Here is a 22,329-nt window from a genome sequence, read left to right on the forward strand (position 1 = left end):
CTACTAAGCTCAATTAAGTACTGCAATGGAAATGCAAAAACTATTTCATTTAATAACCACGACAGCAGCACCTTTGCTGTTCGCAAAGTGATATGGGTTGATAAAACTACTTTTAAACACTACTTTGGATTTAAGTATCAGGAGAGTATGTTGCATGAAACACGATCAACCAATAGGTGTCCTGCTCAGAGGCCTTCCTCCAGGGCTAGGGAGGACACGGTGGATTAGCCCACACCGCCTGTTCAGGAAAAGTCTCTGCAACCGGAGTGCCATCCGCTTCTGCCTCAGTCCGTGCAAGCCGGGCACGCTTTAACYGCACAGGAGCAACGAGCTCAGGAGCTCAAACCCCATGTGCACTGGATACTTGAATGCCTCCACTGAGACTGCTAACAGAGATAATAACTATGCATCACCTTGATAGCTATTGCAGGTGTACCAGATGTTATCCTACAGACCTCTGAACAGCTGCCAACAGTTAACTTACAAACAGGATTTCAGGAATTATGAGCGAGTAGCAGTTTACCTGATAAATGCCAATGATATAACRTAGTCATTATTAACAGTGATAGTCCAGTCACAATCTCTGCTATGGGGATAAGGATGAGGAAAGTTCGGTGAAAGTATAAAACCTGATGAGCCGGTCAAGTTTCCTCCACAGGGAGCTGTAAATAAAAACAAACTGGAATTGAGGAGATACGATAGGAGAAAAAGAAGAAAGTACCAGCAATCTGTTCACTGACATTTAATGTCCTCCAAAAATTAAACAAGAAACAACTGAAGTATTTACAAAGCTTTAATAGAAATAAAAACTGAATTCACATTTCTCCTTAGTCAAATATTAAATACTACTAAGTAGTAGTAGTAGTAGAAGCACTTGCTTCTGAACTTTATATCCTTTTATTTTTCTCCATGGCATTATATCCAGGCTTTTCTGAAAACACTGTGAACCTGAGAAACATTCTGGCTGCTGACAGAAAGCAACGTTAGCATTTCGCTTTCTACTTCTTTTTACAGGTACTCCAAAAAAAGTTTTTTAGAATATGAAATACACCTTATCTATACTAATGCAACTATGCGCATTTTCACAAGTCAGAATGATTATTAATTCAGATCAAGACTAACACAAACAAAACCCAGCAAAAGCATTCTAGCAATTCCAGCTCGTATACTCAAACATAAAGAAAACGTCTATTAAGCACACTCAGAATAGGAAAAAACTAATTTTTCTGTATGATTTTGAGATTTCTCAGTTTTGTGCATTTTGTGGTCCAGAACTGTAAATACTTGATAAAAAGAATAAAGGTGTCTATAACTGAATTAAGTTTTTTAKTCCAGCAGTCTTTAACTGACATTTCATATAAAAACAAGAAAACAAACATGTTTTCTATGGATCTTTTTTGAAAGAACTTCTTAAATTGTGTTTAAATGACTCTAGCTGTGCATTAACACAAAGATTTATCATTTTGTGAAATAGAATTCTATAATGCAATCATCTGCACTATCAGGGAAGGGCGTCMATCACTTAGTTTTCTCATTCTCCTTTCTTCTAAACTTGCACTTACAGTAAAGATACTGTGAACTCAAAGATTATACATAATCCCTTATACTTAGAAAATGAACTGAGAAATATACACAATATTTTTTAATGTCATGAGAAATAAATCACAAATCATTTAAGAATTCAAGTAATGGCAATTAGAAAATTTAAATAGATTAACATATTTGGAGTTGCATTACATATCTGAATTAGTATATTATTTGTCCATTTTATATATTTTTTCTTATATTGAAAAGGAGTAGTAGATAGTTAAATTACCATTATTTAGAATCTCTTCAATTATATTTTGGTGCAATAGCAGTAACAAATTCCAAAAATGCTATTTTGTCTAAAAGYGGTTAAGAGTTGAACAACTACCTAGCTCTAGAAACATATAATTATTATAAAACAATAGAATTAACAACTGCATAGAATAATCTTCCCAGACTGTTAGCCCAGATGATTTGCTTTGCAATTACCAAACACAGATTTTATCATGAGAGCAATTTCTCAGAAATTTTTAAAAGTTAGACAAATTTTAATTTGACTTTAATTTGGAGAAATTTTATATACATTGTAAAACAAACAAAAAAAATCTTACTTAATTTTATAACAAGGATCATAACAGTGATTATTCTGTCTTCACAAGATTAAGGTTGATAATGTTCCTAATCAGAAACATATTTTATTTAATGTTCTATTGTTACAATTCATATTAAAAAAGAACRGGATAAAAATATTATAAAATAGCAATCTTGTTCCTTTAACTGTAAAAGGGATCCCATTAACCCTTCATCCTGTTGAACAAAAAGAGTTTGTGTAAAATAGCTTTGAAGTGTGAGGATACATGGAATATAAAGGTTGCTCATCATCTGAAACTAATGTTCCTTGGTATGACCCTGCACATGCATGCTCCTCAAGTACCTTAAATGTTCAGGTTGCACCATCTGTACATCTCAAGAACAAAAACRTAAAGAGGATCAGGCATTAGGGTTATGTGCTATAATCAAGCTTCACTGATGTGACCCCTAAATTCTAGCATGCTGGAGATATTCTCTGAGGCACCCTGAATGGCTTTTGCCTATGAAGAGTGAGAATACAAAGAGGTTAATTCAATTCATATGTGCTCCTTCCAGACTACCTTCTTCTACTGTCCAGATTTGCGATACTTTCCTGATGTGATTTTGATTTAGTTTAGTTCTCTGTTGAGTACATTAGAATATTTGCGTATTAGTAATTTCTTCCCCATCTACCTACACATTAGCAGTTGCTACTTCTGTTAAAGTGAGGAGATAGTCTCTTTGGTTTAATCTTTGCCAAATCTAGCTGATAATCTGAAAGAAAACCCATGGAATAAGTGGAAATCACATGAATTTGGGCAGTCAACATGTATTTTATTTCAAACTTTACCATAAATAGTGGTAATAGACATTAATATTCAACTATGCAAAATATCTCCCAGGTAGAATTTTCTGCAGGTTCACAAATTTCTTTTTTTTTTTTTTCTTTTTTAAGTTTGATTAAATAAAAGTTTTGTTAGACAGTAAACTGAGAAAGGCAACATCATCTAATGATATTTTTCATGAAAATTACCATTAGATGATGTTGCCTTTCCCAGCTTCCTATTTGCTCCAAAGTTGTTTCAAGATTATCTTTCTCTTTGTGGCTGAATTAAAATCACGTGTGTTTCAGAATACATTGTTTTCTGAATTTAATATGTAGAAGAATATTATTAATAGTGTCATAACTTTATTTTCAAGTCGTAACTGAGGGAAGACCAGCACTGAAAGCAGAGCATAACATTTGAAGGATGGACACCTATCATTATTTATAATATTGGACACAATACTGAATAAATGTAGGAAAAGACAGATCACAATACACTACAAAAAATGTGTTTTCCAATGTATTATACAATGAAAACTAGATGTAGGCTATGTTAACTCATCTGCAAAAACCTCTGTAAACATAGTGGTGAGGTAGGATTGTGCCAGATACTATTGTCTGTTTGTGTGATGATTATAATATTCATTATTTAWAGAGGAGGAAGAACAGATGTTTACTCAAAACTATTTAATCTGTGTGGAAGGCAATGAAAGGCAATTGCAGAACTTTCCAGCTTTTTTTTATTGTTATGAATTACACATTAACAAGAGAAATAAAATGCATAGTTTCATTAGGTATTCTGCTTTAAAAAGAGATATTAAATCTAATATTGAAATTATCTCTATTAAATACGAGATAATAATTGATGACAGATCTTCAGAAAAAAACATATCTGTTTGAAATGTACCTGTCTCAAAAGAGTTTAAAATCCAAATCATATTGTTTTCATTGCATTTTTTCTTATTATAAAAAATTTTCTTTATGAAACACGACTTGATTTTTTATTTCATTCATTTAAGATATGCCATCAGAAGAAAAAAGAAAGAAAAGACAAACAGTACTGGAAATACAATTTGTTTTAAAACTAGCTAAAAGTCTCACTCTATTATTTGATAGTTCTTATATCCTTGATATAGATAAAAGATCTACTATATGGAAATTTTCATTGGTAAATTCACTAGTGTGATTTTTTTTTTTTTTGAAGAAATCACTGCTGGAATTCATTCTTTATAAAAGTTTTTCTATATATCTATGAATGAAAATCAAGTCCCTGTTCAAAACAAAAAAAAAAAAAAAAAAAAGGAAAAAATATCTATCTATATCCTTAAAAATATGCTATTTTATAGAATAGTAATTATTAAGCTATCTACTTTTGTTGATTTTGGGGGTGAATAGAAAAACTAGACAAGATAAAAGTAGTAACATTCTTTTACACTAATATTTTCAATACTTTTCATTTCTCAAACATGGAGTCTCAGAGTTACAGCTTCTCAGAAATAAAATAGTAGAACCAGTATTTGGCTCGTTGTAATTTCCCCATTGTTATTTCTGTTTAAATGAAGGCCTGCTTAAAATTTTGTTATAGACAAGACTATAGAAAGTTAAACAACCAAGGCAGCCCCAGCTGCAAGAAGCATTTGCAAGTACACTTACTGTGCTCTCAGCATTAATAATTAGAGGAGGTTTGAGGTGGTATTTCATAGTGAAAAGAACTGCTAAAATACATCTAGAGCATGCTATACCTATAGACCTCAAGAATTATCCCTGCCTTTCATTTCTGCAACAAAATGATGTTTATTTTTTGTAAGACTTTGCTTAAGACTTGATATAAATYGTGATGAAGCTGAAGACTAAACTTTGTACAGTTTTGATATATAAGCATGGAAACAACAAGACTCAAGTGAAAGTATTTCATGTTGGAAAAGAATTATGAACTTCAGAGTGTAGTCAACTACAACAGGCAATTCTGAAATCTTCAGGCTCCAAGCCAAGTTTGCACACTAGAGTTTAGTCCCTTGGCATCTCATTATCCCAAATAACATATAATCATACAAAATCATCATAAAATGTCTCTTAAAGCCTGACTTTCAGTCAGTTAATCATCATAATATGCATTCTTGCTACTACAGGTGTTTCTGCATAGTGTGTGGATATTACAAGTATTAGACAAACAAACAGATGTATATAGTTAAGAAAACAAATGCATGCATATGTGAGCACCTGTATTTAATCTATTTAATAATATCATCAGCTCGATACCAATAAACAATAAGATTACTAGCTCTGATTTATCATAGGGTAATTATTTTTGCTTGAAAAAATATTTTTAAAACAGTAATATTAAATGACGCCAATCAAATAACAACAGTCTAATATATTCATGTTCTTAGACCTCTAGCATTCTTTTTATTTTTTCCTTATACACCTACACAGGTTCAATTACAATTATTGTTACAATTTTGTATATTGTTACAGATGTATAGGGATATAAGATATAAGAATAATAAGAACTGAGCAGTAAMAAGTTTATTTTCTGCACTCTTCCAAAAAGAGTGTAGACAGTCCATGTCCTGAGGATCACACAGACAAACTACACAGGAAGGTATAGTAAGGAGAATAGGAACAGAGAAAAAAAAACTTTGACGTGGTGGGTAGAACAGCCACAGGCACCATGCCTGTGCCATGATACGTGTGCAGACATYTGGGTGCAGACACACACGTGTGTGTGCACACAGAGGATGCAGATTTTATTTTGTAACAGCTAAGGTCAAGTTAAGGTTATCAAAGGTAAGAAAGTGTGCAAATTTTGGCAAGCTACATAAGGGCTCCTCTGAGGTGCAGTCTCTGGCTAGGTCCTGAGCAATGTCCCCTAAGGCCACCACAGGATGGATGAGGACGGGGGATACTCTGCAGAGCCCCTGTTCACCCTGCTGACTGCCTCCTCCACACCCTCTGGGCCAAAGGCTGCTGTCTCATTAGCAGTCACTAATGAGCTCTAACTAATAATTAACACTGCAGAGTTGCCCTTGTTTCCCCCCCTTTCAAACCGTCCTGCTGGGGAAACCAGGAACAAAGACGGGACCTCGCCATGGTGTCACCCAGGTCTGTGCAGAGGGCTTATCGCTGCACTGGGCCTACCCAGTGTCCTCCCACTTGTACTTCCTTGGAGAAAAATTCCATTTTCTTTTTTTTTTTTCTATGCTATCACACCTGCAGGTTCTATTTAGATAAATTTAGATAGATAACAGATAATCTATCGTGACCTTTAGGAATTTTCAGGCTTGCAGGCACTGTCCTCTGAGACAAACCCTTCCAACATTCTACTCACATGGCATCACATTTGACTGCATTAAAGAATATACTGGGCACATAATTGGGCACCACAGTATTTAGCAAACTACCCAGATCAGTTTTTGCAATTGACTTTTCCCCATCATTATTTATTACTCTGCTTTCGTAGTGGTAGAGTTTTAGATAGTGTTTTAGAAGTGATTAGATTTTTCTAAATCAGTAATAAAAATTATTAGGATTTGGCTGAGAATACATTATTGAAAGACTACAATCTACCAAAGATTTTTGTAATTTCTTATCACTTTTCATGATGATTCATGAAATTAAATTAAATGTTTTTAAAATCCACTTAATATGGGTTGTGCTTATCAAAATACAATTAGGGATTGAAACAGTATTTCCAAAAGTAAATGGAATATCATATTTTTAACTAATGAAAATTTTATTCTTTCTAAAATAACAATGAATTCTCAGAGCAATTATGCTACCATCTTCTAATTATTTTCTGTTGCATCCTACATTTGTCCTTACGTAATTTTACCTTGTCTATAAATTTACTAGGTCATCTGCCTGATGTTTTGCAAGTTTGGGCACATTAACCAAATCTTCTACAATTATCATCATTTTTTAAGTTTTAAAACAAAGCTAACAGTGTTACTGACACTGACTTTCTTGCTTTCTCTGTCACATGCCATCAATCTATAAATGGCATGGCCTTGATTAGGAAAGGAAAAGACCTATTATAGGGACAACTACAGAGAAAAGATCTTGCTAACATCCATCGAAGCTTTATAYAGAATATTTTATCAGGTGCACAATACTCATGCATTTGCTTCTCAAAGGCAATTTCTAATGCACTGTGATTAATTACACCAGGATTTCACAATTTCGGAAAGCATTCTCTGAGGTTTTCTGCATACCTATACAAACTGGTGGGTTGGGCTGCCAGAAGTACCGGTTTTCTACCTGAATGCAGGTTATTCTCTCATCTCCTTGCAGTTCATATCCCGGGTCACACTGGAAAAGAACAGTGTCTCCAGGTTCTCTTCCATCCCCGTTTCTAGTTCCGTTCATGGGGACACCAGGATCACGGCAGGCAGTAGCTACAGAGCCTAACAAAGAGAAGMGAAAAACAAAAATAAAAAAAGCAGGTTTTCAATCCACATTTGTCACATTTAACCAATTTGTCATTAGATTTTTCTAGTCAGGTAGCTCTGCAACTCCAAAATTTTCTCAGTCACTTCTACACTTTTGAGAAATCATACTAAAACATATGGGCAATACAATGTTTCTTGTATACTACTAATTTTTGCCATCCATTTTAACTATTGAAGGTGCCTACTTCTTTCATTTATTTTTTGTACAGATTCTGTGTAGTGTTGCAAAATGCAAAAAAGAAAGTAGATTTCCTAGTTCTCTGTACAATCTGCAGAATTAACACAGAAGAATTTTTAATATGAATAATGAGAAAAAYTGATAAAGAGCCTTAGATTGTTCAAATAGCTATGCCTGCATGCATTTCCAATTCTCCATAGTGCAAGGTTTCTTAAATGCACATACTGCATAAGATTTAGCAGGAAATTTGGAAGTAAATTCCAATAGTGAGTGTGTGTCTGCTTATGTATGTATGTATGTTACCTACACACAGCACATTTACTGTGCTATGCTTTTGTAGCAATATTAAAAATACATATCTATATAAAAATGCAAATGGACTTTGAGATAAAATAGTCATGCATCATACATAACTTCAGATTACTACTATACTATATCTGCACTCACAATCAATGATTACAAAAGCAGTATCATGTACAGATTTATAAATATCTCTCCTTAGTTAATGTTTTATGATGAATATATTATTTAATACTCTGCAAAAAAGTGCAATCATATGAAAAATAAGCACATCATTCTTTATTTAAGTAAACATCATTTCCTACTTATATTAGAGTACTGCAACTTACTGTATGTTCTACAAATATATAACAGAAGTCGGGGTTGCCAGTGGAACTAGTCCCACTGAACTCAGCAATCTGCTGGTAAAGGGACAGGACTAGGGATTAATTCAGATGCCCTTTTTCTGGGGCACTAATACTAACAGAATTTGTCTGGAGTGTTTTTTTTTTTTTTTTTTTTTGTATATTTACTATATTTTTTTAAGAAGAAATTTTGCTCTAAACAGATTATTTCCCTAGAAATCAAGTATCTTGCTTTCCAAGACATAGTTAATCAAAAATAAAATAATTAGCTCTATAAACATAAGGGGTTTCCAAATTTTCTGTTTTTCCAAATAAGAAGTGGCCTAAGAGTGGAAGAAAACAAAAAACAACAACAACAACAACAACAACAACAAAGGATCGACCCTGACTATAAGTTGGGGAAAATTTTCCTCCATGTCTCTCAAAAATGGAGAAAGTACCTCTTTGAAACGTTAGCAGAGAGAAGCAGCCGGCGGGGTTTGCTTGGCCAGAGGAAGAGGCGGCTGCCTTCCTCCCCCCAGGCCAAGGCACAGCCTCCTCCTGGAGGCACGCAGCAGAAGGACTCAGGGAACGTGCAGCAGTTGCAAGAAGGGAAATTACAACAACAGGGGAAGAGAACTTGGTTCATCACCAGGGTAGTCAAACCCCAGAACAGTTTTTCCACAGAGGTTGTTTTATCACTAACTTCGGGAACATTCAAAGCTCAAAAGGACGAGGCCCCGAGCAGCCTCTGCTCTGATCAGGGACTTGGACTAGAGGATTCTTCTTTTAACTTCATGAATTCCCATTAAGCACACACAGACTTTTTTTTTTTTTTTTTTTTTTAAGACTTTGATTTAGAGCTCATTTTTGCATTACAGCGCTAGATTGCTAAGGAGGCAGAGTCTCTGCTCCCACAGTGGAAACAGATAAATTGCTATGAAGTCTGGATTTTAGATTTTTAAATACTCAGTCTGTAGAAGTCTGATTCTCATTTGTCAGTTTGCTGAGCCATCTGCAAGACTCTGTAAGAGTATCAAACCTAAGTGAAGGATTTATGAAACAACCTGACAGACAAGGTGAGCTGCTATTTTAGAATCATCCATTAACGTTAAACAGAAATTCTCAATAGTTTGATAAAAAAAAAAAAAAGACTATGTTCTCAATGCATAAAATGTAAGAGGACCTAACACAGCAGTTAAAAAAAAAATAGTAGCCATGAAAAGATGCATTTATTTTTTACTTTCTCAAAAATCAATAGTCAACTAATTTGTCTTAATTGGTCTAAAATCTGTGGAATATTTTACTCTTTCTTTTTTCTTTCTTTTTTCTTTTCTTTTTGTTAAAGTGCTACTTTAAGAATGCACTTTAGGAAAAAAGCCTCTATAAGATCTCTACTACCTGATATATGATTAATTTATTCATGTAGTTGTGTTGTACAGCATTATTTTCATCAGGATAACAACAGCAGTGATGATTTCTTACTGCAAGTATAACAAAGCTGTAAAGCTACTGACTTAGAGGTAAGATAATTTGTCCCACAGCCTTTGGGAATGTGATCTCTAGTATGCTGATGACAGTAGCTCTCCACTGCTGTGTGAATCTGCACAACTTTGGCTATTGAGTAAAATCCTGGGATAGGTATGCAGAGATACATTTATGAAAACGGGACAAGCCAAACACAGATACATTTGCAATGCATCATTGCTCTGAATGTTTAATTTGTATCAATAAAACACTCCCTCCCCTTKTCATTGAAAGCAAGCACTCCAACTGGTTTTGTATCTCTCACCTCTGTTTCAAAAAACATGTATACTTACCTAAACATATTCCCTATACATACACCTAGAAATAATTGAGGATTATACAGTTCCTAAAAAAGACCATTTTCACCTTCAGCTTTCCCTTCCTTYCATTTAAAAAAAGATAAATTAGGAAACATTTTTCACCTTTCCAAACATCTTTCCCACACCTCTATGGTGAGCTTAAATTATAAATAAATGATTCTCTTTTGTGTTTCTGACAGCCACAGATGTTTCTTTCTAATCACATGTCTAAATCCATCTTACTTAAGTGGGATTCATTTAACCTAATTTTCACCATGCAAAATCTAAAAGTGTCTTGTTAGTACACTTATTTTCTAGATTCCCTCTACAGTCAATACAAAAAGAAGAATCCTATACGAATACCTTACATTAGACATCTAACTTCTATCCTAAGAATAAATTTGTTATTCTGACTCACTTGGCAGCATATATTTGCCTTAAAAAAGGAGAAGAAAATGACTTTTTTTTTTTTTGATAAATCAAATTGTCAGAATAAGAACTCTCAAATACAGAAATATCTTTTCCCTGGGGCAAGGTTAAAAAATAGCTCTATAGGAAGGAAACTGGCAAAGAAAAATCTCAACACTGGATATAATTATAGAACCACTGCACTTCTTGACAGTAAACACATATTAACCATATATTCATAAATGGATTTCTTAATCACAGCTTTCTGTAATTTCTGCTCTTTTTCTTATGCTCCTTTTCATATGCCTGACTCTAGCCCATCATTATCACTGTGTAAAACTGTATGTTTATATGTTTGATCTGACAGCGGGGGTCCCCATTACCAGTGTCTTAGTGGGATGCGTTCTTTACTGCATTCTGTACTCTCTATTTGCCTCTTTATTCTGCTTATTTTTGAACACTTATTTTCATGATATTTCTTCAGTCTATCTCTCTCTTCCTTTGAAGCATCATTAGTGCTTTATAGATGAAGTGAATATTCCAGCACAAGAACTTTATTCTTTTTTTTTTCTCCTATTAGATGTTCAGGGACTTCAATCACCACTTTTGTCATTTCTCATGAAAATATGTGGAGTAAGCAAAAACTCCAGGAATGATAAAGTTCCTTATAACCTTGCTATCATACCTGCAATGCAGTCCTGAAAGCTTTCTGCAAAATCAATGGAGCTGGCTATCACAATCCCCCATAAATTCATGTATAGGCTTTAAAGCTTTTTGCCAGAGATTAAATTAATAGCTATATCAAGGGAAGGGTAGTTTGATTTGTATCCTATTACAATCACTGTAAACTCAAAGTTAAGACAAATCTTCTGGTCATATTGTCTTGTATAAGTAGTGAAGTGTGATCAGTAAATTTAATGTACTAAATTGCTATAGGTCAGATGAGAAAAAGACAAATTCCAGCAAGCTTCTGTTATGTGCATGTTACGCACATGCAGYATGATAGGTGCAAAGCAGTGTAGTATAAGCCTGTGTGTGTTCATCTGAGGACCTTTTTCCTAACGAATACAGAGAAATACAAAAAAACCTATTTTATTCTTTCTCTAGACTGGAATAATTGCACTGCAAACAGTCAATAGACTTATGACAAGTCTGAAAAACAGTTGCTGACCAAGAACTCTGGCTCCAAGATGAGGCTGAATGAGACGATGCTCAAACTATTCAGGAGATACTAGGGGATAGACTAGGCATACAGACCTTGTCTACATGCTCAGGGTAGGAAGACAGAGCATGTTTCTACATTAGCATTTCAGTTCACATCTCTCTTTCTTTTGAAATAAACTCCAGATTGTACCCATTTACTGTGCTTTGGTTTACACTGGGACACAGAGACTGGATTACTTTCAGATGAAACTAAACTGGAAGATACTTTTCTGACTTTAGAAGAACAACTCTGAAGCAACAATATCTCCAAAACAAATATAGTATTGCCAGCAGTTTCAAACTATAGATCAGGTTGTGTTGCCATACGGTACTTGCTATTGGACAGAAATAGCCATTTCTGCTGTGAGCGAGTCTTAATATCTCAGATATCCATACAACATGTTTCCCAGTACAGACTTCGAATAGGAGATCACCAGCTCTCCACAGAAGATATGCCAAAGCACAGGCATAAGACACTTTCTCTGGAGAATTACTCATCTTACCCCATTTCTGCTAGGTGACCTGAAGGACCAGGGGTAGAATCTTGTTTGGGAGATTCATAGGAAACAATCCATGTAGGACACTTTCCTAGGAAACTTGTTTGGGTTTGTTCTAAGAGCATTCGTATCAACAGCTACCAGATCTTAGCAAGTGGTCATTCAAGACTGAGAGGAGGGAATCCTTTCACCATCACTCACTGAACTGTATGTGACCGTGCAAGTGCTCCTTTAGAGCCGCAGAACCCTTTAAAACACCATTCAGTCATATCCAGGAAGTGTCAAAACACAGATTGGTCTACAAATTTCCTTGATTTGAAGTATTGATACATTTTGATACACCTGTTTAATAGTAAGGAACTTGCATACAYTTTATGCAAAAATTTAGATAATCAAACTTGCAAGTTGATCATTCCTGCCTCAGAGAAAAAAAAAGATTCTGCCAGAGTTTCTGTTAGTTCACGAGCCCWGGCAATTTGATATGCGATTGTTATGTCCCAAGATGACATCCTCATTTTCATGTGGGAAAGGTACTCTGAAACATGGCATTAGAAGTGCAACAAAACAGTAATAGACTCCACTAATGCTAGKATCAGTATAATAAATGTCCCAGGATTTCTCACTGTTAACAGTGATTTCTAAATTTAGTTTCTTAATGTATGCCAAGTCTAGCATCAGTAAAGAGCCTGAACCTCAACCCTGAGATAAAATATATATWTTTTTAATTTGTTCATGTCTTCTGGAGAGAGGAGAAAGAAGAATTTCACTTGTTTATCAAAGAATTTAAAAACTCTTTTTCAGGGCATATGCTTAGGGCAGAACTTCTAAGCCTGCCAAATTTCAAACCATTCAGAACTTGCTACATGTCAAACAAATTTATTCCTAAACCAAGGATAGTCTTAACCTATTTAATCCAACATGTTCTTTTAAACTCCTATCACTTTAGATCAAGACCTTTTATAATTGCTGGCCTTCCAAACTTTCATCAGCCTCAACCAATCCTGACAGACTGCAGCTTCAGAATCCAAGCTGTCCCRAACTCCATGCAATATCTCTACCCATATGGACACTGCAGTCTCCCTGAATCTTTGATATTGTCTATTTGAGAAGCAGGTTACCTTGATATTTGCTATCTCAAACCCAAACTTCCATACAACTTCTCTCTGAAAAAGGAAGCATAAAATGACAACAGTGTTTTCACTCTGTCCTATATTAACTSAAATACTGTTGAGACAAATTCTTATCTATTTTTAACTGCTATATCTGCTGTAGACCTAGCAGAGTTTTAAAAACATAGCCATTATAATTTTTAAGTAAATTCTCACCATAGGCTCAGTTTGTTGATTTTGTATGACTTCACAGATTCTACTTAAGCTTGGGAAACTATCAGTTATTGTTGGAAGATTAAAAGGAAAAATATTAAGAATAAAGCACTGAATCAGAATTACATTTGTGAAAAAACAACAAAAGAGAGTATAATATTTTGCACAATCAGGTTTTGCAAGTTCTCTGATTGCCTAACTTTTAGTTATATCCTCTTAGGCACTTAAATTAGGGTTTTCATCCTCTCAGGTTTAGTAATTATAAAAAAAGCTGGTATAAAATGAGGCAGCTTTCTTTTGTTTTTGCTTTTTTAACACAAAGAGTAGGTGAATATCACAGTAAATTGAGGCAGCTTACTGTTCAATCTCTTCTTCTAATTTGAAGCRAAGATATAGAATGTATTTTGATGTGGCTTCTCATATAGAATGTACTGAGTAGTTCAAGAGTAAATAACTCGAAAAAGTTAGGCCTGCCTTCAGTTTCTGTTTCAAACAATGCTCAAGTACTCTAAATAAAATAAAAGAACTTTGAAAGAAAATAGCTAAAACATTTTATAAGTTCCTGTTGCAGATCAGGAAGATCAGGTAACAAATGCAATTCTTAAATCACTTTCTGTAAGGAAAGAAGGTCTATGTGGAACATCTTGGACAAAGAGCTGGCTTGCTCCTCCTGCTGCTGGGTGGCCTGGGAGGGATGGAGGGGCAATAGGGGCCCTGGAGACAGCGCTGGCTATTAGTAGCTTCCAGGTAACACACTCCCAACCTTCTCTGAGCAGCAACCACTGCCACACTGACTTCCCAAGGCTCTGGCGTAGCCRACAGGCCGTTCTCACCTTGGCAACGTTATCAAGTCAGAAAACATAGACTAAGTGAATCTTGAAATTAGGATATATGCATACCTCAATAATATTTCATTGCTATTGTTTCCACACATTTTGCAGTGTATTTTGCATACRTTATGCATTATATAGTTTAGTAATCACAAGCATTGCAGAGTAATTTTTAACTGACTTGTGTTGAAAAGGCTGTTTACATTGCAATCTGGTATATTCTCTTTTTTTCTTTTGTGGGGGGGGAAGGTAGGGACAAGTTTTTTTCTGGAGGACTTTGTCTGAGGTTRTTATGAGATACATTTTACTCTTTAGGTAAACAACAGGCGTGGGTTTAATGAGACAGACTCCTTTTCCTTTTTTGTTTTTGTTGTTGCCAATTTACTTCAGTTTTGAACCAAATTTTAAWAACTTAAGTACTACACAACTCCTACTACATCTTCTTGGATAAACTTCAGAGCTCTTTCCCAAATTGATAAGCAGATCTCTTTCTCTTCAAATATGAACTCTTCAGTTCTGAGTATCTATTATTCCTCAAGCTTTTGCTCATAGCTCTGGCACTGTGTATGAAACTCAGCCTCAAATAAATTAATTGACACACGGTTTCAGATAATTTGATGGGAATCAGCATAAAATGGGTACTCTGACAATATGCTGGTAACCCTCTCGAGCTGGGGAGAAGTATTCCAAAAATCTTCATTCCATTTAGATTACTCTTTTTTTTTTCCAAAATGATAAGATTATTTAATCTTTTTCTACAAGACTTATTCCCGTTTCAGATGATATATTTCTTCATGTATATTTATGAAAACAGAGAGATAGAAATAACTTCTCAGAAAGAAGCAATCACAACGCTCTTGGACCACACACACTACTCACACACTGAAAATTCTATCAGTGATCACTCATTTTTTAATACAGTTTCTACTGAAAAGATCTTTAAGATTATCTGAATAAAAATCTTTTTTTTTTTTTAATCTGATTCTTTACAGAATATTGCACAACCTGTTCTGTTGAAGGACACAGACATGCAACAGGGACCAGCACTGCTGTTTTGACTTGTCCTTGATTTTGCTCTCTGGGTGAGCTGAATCCTCAAAAGAAAGGAGGGTTCTCACCTTAAAAGTTAATTTTTCTCATTTGTGTTTTAGTATCACAAATTGTACATATACATACAKCCTTAGAGACTCAAAGTCCCTTCGGTATTCTGGGATTTCTTAAAGGTATGATTAGATGGGGATCTCAAGACACCTAGTAAGAGTGAGGAGATGTTTAATCTGCCTGAAGTCTTCAGCTTTTCTTGATTTTTTGCTTCAGGTTYTTGTACTATAATTGAATAGTTTGACATTGATACAGAATTGCGCTCATTATTTGATAATATTCTGTCCATTTACTTGACTATCATTACCGTATTAGCAGGACTCCTAATCTTTGTTGAGATATTCTAAAATTTTTGATTTAGGAAAATATTGTACTAATTTGCAGGAGGTATAAAGCACTGTGTCACTTGCAGGAAATTACAGAATCTTTGTCAGAAAACAGCTTCTGTTCCCATTAGTTGCACGACACAGATAACAGCTTCCCAAAACACAGTTCTGTTGGCAACACATGCTGAGTTGTCTCAAGGCTGGGTACAGATAGAAGACTGAATCTCTGATTCTTATTTTCATTTTCTTTTGTGATTTTTAAAAAATTCCTCTATGAAAATGATTGCATCTGAGATTGTGCATTTGAACATATCCAGCCAGTAAGCTGAAGTTACCAATTACTAAATAATTTGTTGACACTGATGTATGGAAGACTGAAATATGATCATTCCTTTAGTCAAGTGGCTTTGCCAGATCTGTGATTTATGAAAGGGCAGGCTTACTGGAATGCTTTTTTAAAAAATTACATATATCTATGGGCACAAAATAGCAAGAAACATCCTCCTTCAGTTGAGCAAATTGAACAAAATACCCAGTCTTAGTCAGGAATGAGGTAACTGGGAAAATAGGGGCAAACAATGAGGTGACAAACTTGAAGAAATCTTAACTCTGTAGCTCTTCCCATAACCGAAGTAAGATGTATATGGAACTCCATATAGAAAGTTTAAAGAATTACTCCTTGAGAAAGAGGATCTGGATTCCATTAATGAAAGTTTTCTAAAAGATAGCTAGATAATAACAGAACATGAAAAAAATATCAAATAYGAAGTGTAAATCTAGTTTCACATGCCTTCAAGGAATTTCACTTACGTAAGACTATTTTGGCCATTCTCCTAAACTATTACTTCTCCCTAGCTACRTTTTTGTGATATGTTTATTCCAYTGCAAGCTAGCAACAAAGATTCCAAGTTGCCTGTCTTTCCTATGATATGGATTGCATAAAATAGAAAGCCCACGTCAGTCATACTCATTAATTGAAAATGTGAGATGTTTAACTGACAGGAAGACAAGACCTTAGATGAACAGAAGATACTTCCCAGAATAGTTGTCCCTCTTGTATATTTGTGCATTCTACTGTAATCTGTACATGGAAAAAAGAAAATAGTCCTTCTGTACCTCCAGGAAAGATCTCATCATGCATGCATTCATGTGCACATGCATATATGTGTATATGTATAAAGATGGTACATGAATCATATACGTAAGTTATACTGACAATGAAGCAGAGCAGAAAATCCACTTCTAAGTACTATTAATGCAATAATACTAGAATTTGTTGAGGGAAAACAAAGAGCAGAGTCACTACAGCAGCTAATGTATTCAGCACTGGAGRATGATTTCTGTACCCACATTTCTGGATATCAATTCCATACTTGCATACACTTCTATGCCTTATACCAAATACTTAAAGTACCTCRTCAGAGAACACAGAACAAACTGCTTGATACTATTGTCCCACCTGCAAAACTCACTGTAGGAAGATATTTCAGTGAGGCAGGATGAGTTTTATATATTTTTAAAGATACAAAATGTAACCTTTAAGTAACTCCATCAAAATAATTCCGGCAAACCTCAGCTGATGAATTTGCCATTCCCACTGCAGTTTGCCTGCATTTCTTGTAGGAGGGCCAACGAGCTCTGTTGAATAATCAACATAACGTAYGAATGCAAAGATTAAACTTCAGGGTGAAATCTCCACATGACAGGTGGTTGGAGAGAAATTTCTTTGCAAGCAGAAGACAAAAAGCAGGAAATCATGATCTTGTACAGCTTTGCTTACTTACTGGCAATAGAAGTAATGCCGAGAAGTGAAAGCTTCAGCAAGACAACACAATCAAGACAATCTTTTGGTCCTGAACAAACCTGAAGAGGCAACCTGTATTATTAAACATAAACTACTAKTTGATGATCAGGCTGCTTCATCTTCTCACCCTCAAATTTCTTATCGTGACTAAGATCACATAATTGCATATGTAGAGAGACACCAAATTGCAATGCTCTTCTACTGATGTCGCAGCCATCTGTTAAAGACAACTGGTATCCAGAATAGCTTAACCTAGAATAGCTTATACACTTTTATTTTTACTACATAAAATGGAAAATTGAAAATAAAAACATGCCATTACCTAAATCTTTGACAGCATTTTAAAGTCATAGAATTTACAAACTTACTAATATAGACACATTTTGACTGTGATGTGCACTATTTGGATCAAATGTCAACTTTAAAGATTTTGTTGAAAGAAAATATATCAATCAAAGAGAAAAGATTAAGGAGGAATTTATTTTGAYATATAATAGAAAGGTAGTGCTATTTGTAACACTGTGATTCTGCATAAAGGTATCTTTGCACTTCCAATTTTATTTTATTTTATAYCCAATTATAAAGCACTGGGGAGGTTTTTATTTGTAAGTGCAATGACTCACCAGAATTACAAATTTTATCCTAAAAAAATTACATTTTCRTATTCTTCAATAGAAAACATGCCAAGAGATATTTCAGATTCAAGGGATAGATATCACACATATGAAATCGAAATATGAACTTTAAACTGAGACACACGATATTCCCAATTTAGARCTAAATCAGCTTGAATTCTCTGAAATGCCATCCCTAAGTCAGAYAAAGTCTATTTTAAACTATGCACTTGTAAATCTAGGGCAAATGAATGGGCTTTGTATTGATGTAAGTGACAAGGGTTTGGCAAAACTGTGTTGCCTGAGGTTTAAACTAAGGAAGTTCAATCTTCATAGTAAGAAGATTTCTATGGGGACATGATGAAGAGGACTATTTATTTATTTACTTATCATTTCATAATTAATTATAATTAATTTGTTTTTTTTTTCATTGCTTTCTGGCTACTTTCATCTATCCATGCTGTAACTTCAGATAATTCTAGGTATAAGCCAGTATCAGGACATCTGACGTGGGAACACTAGTTCATAGTATTTACCTGCATAAAAGACGTGTATCCTACCTATATAAAGGAGGATATTCAGTCTCAAAAAAAATCTTCTTCAATGGGGGTATAGTGAATATGGCTTTCTCTGAACAACCACTACCAACAACTGAAGAAACACAACATTTAGAGACATAACATTATGTGGCTATAAATCAGCACTGAACATACATAGAAAGCTGACTTGTAAGCATTTATGCATTAAACACAATCAAAACAAGCTATCATGCAGTATTCTTCCAGACTAGAAACTAATTTTGCCAAATTTAAGCCATCCAGGTAGGCAGACATCTGACTCAGCTATCTTAGGCTTTTTCTGCAATCCACAGAGACAAGTAAGTCCAAAGAGCTTTTTGTCTTATCTAAGAAAAGTACGTTTGACAGCAAAATAAATCGAAACATTTTAAGGTATTTACTATTACATCGGAAGCTGTTGTTGCATGATATAAAATAACTTCCTTTATATTTATATATTCATATATTTATGAAAAACAAGTATTCAAAAAATTTTTAACAGCTTTGCACTGGCTGTCTTATAAAGTTGGAAAAAAACTCTAYATTGTGCTCTGTTTAATTAGTTAGAAATATTGCACACTTAGGCATGASTGGAATGAAGTCTATAGTGCTGACTGATTCAGCAGTGCAGCTGCTAATAGGGAAATAATAATCTATGAGAGATGAATACAGTTATCTTTCTTTCTGCATAAATGCTAAATGGTACCTGAGCTGCTAAACACTAGCAGAGATAAAACTTTCTCTGTAATATAGATACAAAGACCTTTAAACTCTAAGAATACAATCTCAACATCAGGAAGATCTGATCTGATGTTAGGCACTTCAAGTATATTTAAGAGACACAATTAAACGATTTATTTTAAACACATAGAATTACACTTTTTTTTTTGCTTTTAATGTTCAATTATCTTCTTTCATTTCTCCTTCTCTCCCTCTACTTCTTTCTCTTCCTCCCTCCCTGATAGACTACCCTCAGCTTGCTGAGATGAAGTAAAGAAATCAGTTGAAGAAAATGTTTTATTATGCTTAATACTTCTCTGAGATATGTAGCTCACGTCTGTGGTAAATACACATTTGTTCCTTTCTCTTTTTCTTGAAGGTCTAATTTTCTATTTTATACAGAATATACTGACCAAACAAAGTTATTGATAATTTAATTTATGTTTTTCCAGTGTGTCTTGGGCTCCAAATACCTTGTCTGAGGCAGTTCTGAGAGGATATGTGATAACAAGTACTTCCCGTGTGCATACTGCCTTTGGCATGCTGTAAACTTTTCACTCCTCCTAACTTAAAAGTGAAGACCTCAGGCACCACTTTTCTAGCTACATCATTCAATCTGATCATCCCATTTCTAAGCATGTTCCAAARTCCTTCATTGAATCCCCAGAGGTTCCCATTTTTCTCTGTATCTATATATATTAAATTTCAAAATATTTCTGCTTTAATACCCATCTTTTTATAGTTTGCTGTTCAGGTTTTGTGGGCTCTGCTTTCCAGTTTGTTCCTTCACTTCATCTCAAAGAAGAACATARAAGTTGAAAATGTTTTAAGTTTGCAGGCAGAGAGTTCAGAATCATGTCTTGCAGATGTCCAACAAGGAAATTTTCCTCTCTCATTTTAGAGATTGAAGTATTGGGTATATTTTAATTTGTATTTTTAATATTAATTGAAATATTAAGTATTTTAATTTGAATACTGATTTTGACCTGGGAGATAGTTCATCAGATTAGTTTGTGCTATAAAGATWATCTATTATTACACTTTAAATGTTTGATCCACACATCTGAAGATCATCCATTTTAGTGACTGCAGCTGATTTCAACAGTCTAATGACCTATAYATAAGACAAATGTAAAAATACATCATTTCAAGAAAATGTGAAATAGTTTKTCCAGAAATCAGAATATACCAAACGCAATTTTAGAATGTATTAYCTTAGAATAAAAATAATTTAAAAAGGCCTATTTTTTCAGGTTTTTCACAACAAATGCTGGTACGTGACAGTGGATGAACCATCAGCAGACTGAGGTATCTCCTTTTATCCTATATCCATCACCCTCTCGTCTCAATTTCCATAGTAATACACAATTTTAATAATTTAGAAAATTTGTCCTAATCAACTATAAAAAAATTTGCAGCATTCCTCAGAAGTTCTGCATAAAATAAGCAGTTGTCCTGAAATTAATTACATAGGGAAAGGGTTTATGAATGTTAAAATCATGGAAATGGTTGTACTATTTCAGATAGCAGCATCCTANAGAAAAAAAGGATTTTTTTTTATCTAGAAGTTCTTAACTGCTACCTTAAAAAAATTTTTTTTAAACATAGTGTTTTCTCACTTTCTTTGATGGAAAAAGGATTAAGGAGGCTGTTAGACTTTCTCTCAGAGCCTCTCCATTCCTCCTCATCACAATATCCAGTTTGTTACTCAGTAAAAAAAAAAAAAAAAGCAAGCAAAGAAACAAAAGCAAACAAGCAAAAAAAAAAGCATTGTTTCAGGTGATGAACATGAAAAAGTTCATCTTGACTGCTTGTGTTTTCATACTATTAACAACTTTGATGCCTTGTAAGGGAYAGTGTTGGGTAGCCCCAATTAAGAGTCAATTCTAATAGCCCTACCTATATATGTATAAGAATATTCATTGATTTGTAATTCTCTTTCCATTATTTATATAGTATAAATACATTTATTTTTATATATAGGGAGAGAGTGCTTGAGCACCAGGTTCAAACACTAGGTTTGAACTCCAGGTTGCCTAGAGAGGTTGTGCAGTCTCCRTCCTTAGATAGAGATTCAAAACTTGACTGGACACGATCCTGTCTAACAGGCTCTAGGTGACTGCTTGAGCAGGGGGGCYGCACCCGATGATCTCCAGAGGCGCCTGCCAACCCCAGCCATTCTGTGCTTCTGCGATATCAGCTTCTCTAGGCTTTTTTCCCCTTTTCATTTGGCGAAGAATATCTCACCTGTTAGTTATTTTGCCATTTGCAAATCCATTTTCTGTATTTATTGGATGATACAGAAAGGAGTAAAATTCAAATTACATGACATTATCAATGGTGATTTGTTTCAGTCATTACATAAATTACTGTTGTGGAATTTTTTATGAGCACTTGACAAAATGATAGTAAAGACTGTGAGGAACCGATAAAAAAGAGAATCCATATTGTAGAAGCAGATTTTTAGTTTAATTGGATTAAGAAAACAGCACAAAAAATATAGCATTCAGGATCTTTTAAACATTTAAACACACAGTTTATATTATCTTTGATTAACACTCCTAGTGAGGCTAAAATGTCAATAATCCAGTTAAATACTCATACTCTATTTCATAAAATGGCAAGAGGAAAGTAAAAGCATATACCTCCCCTGTGTGAGTTTTCTGTTTGTTAATTACATTGTAGCTAAAGTGTGTAGGCACCATCTGTTTCACTCAGGCAACATTACATATTCAAAGAAAGAATACTCAAGATGAAAATAAGATTATATAGAATTAACCTTCCCTTTTCTCCTCAAATATGTTTCTTTCCTGGCTAGTAAAATAATATATCCAGAGGGCAACAGTGTAATTGAGGCTGCACAGCTTTTCATGTGTTCTTCTAAAAATCTTAAAAAAAAAAAAAAACTGTGTTCCTTAATAAATACTAAATATTTACCCCAACTATGCA

General features: G+C 34.3%; 1 protein-coding gene across 4 annotated transcripts in view; it reads right to left on the reverse strand.

The window, feature by feature from the left end:
- The window catches only part of CSMD3 (CUB and Sushi multiple domains 3), a 678,537-nt gene that overhangs the window by 189,998 nt on the left and 466,210 nt on the right, over positions 1–22,329 (reverse strand). For all 4 annotated transcript variants that reach the window (XM_085321107.1, XM_085320309.1, XM_085319522.1 and 1 more), the window contains 2 exons: positions 7,135–7,326; positions 524–662 (listed from right to left, as the gene is read on the reverse strand). In XM_085321107.1, coding sequence (XP_085177233.1) covers positions 524–662; positions 7,135–7,326 — 331 coding nt within the window. The remainder of the gene's footprint in view (positions 1–523; positions 663–7,134; positions 7,327–22,329) is intronic.

Source organism: Rhea americana, unplaced genomic scaffold, assembly GCF_003343005.1.
Source record: "Rhea americana isolate MKP2758 unplaced genomic scaffold, rheAme1 scaffold_0, whole genome shotgun sequence".
In the NCBI taxonomy this organism is placed as follows: domain Eukaryota; kingdom Metazoa; phylum Chordata; class Aves; order Rheiformes; family Rheidae; genus Rhea; species Rhea americana.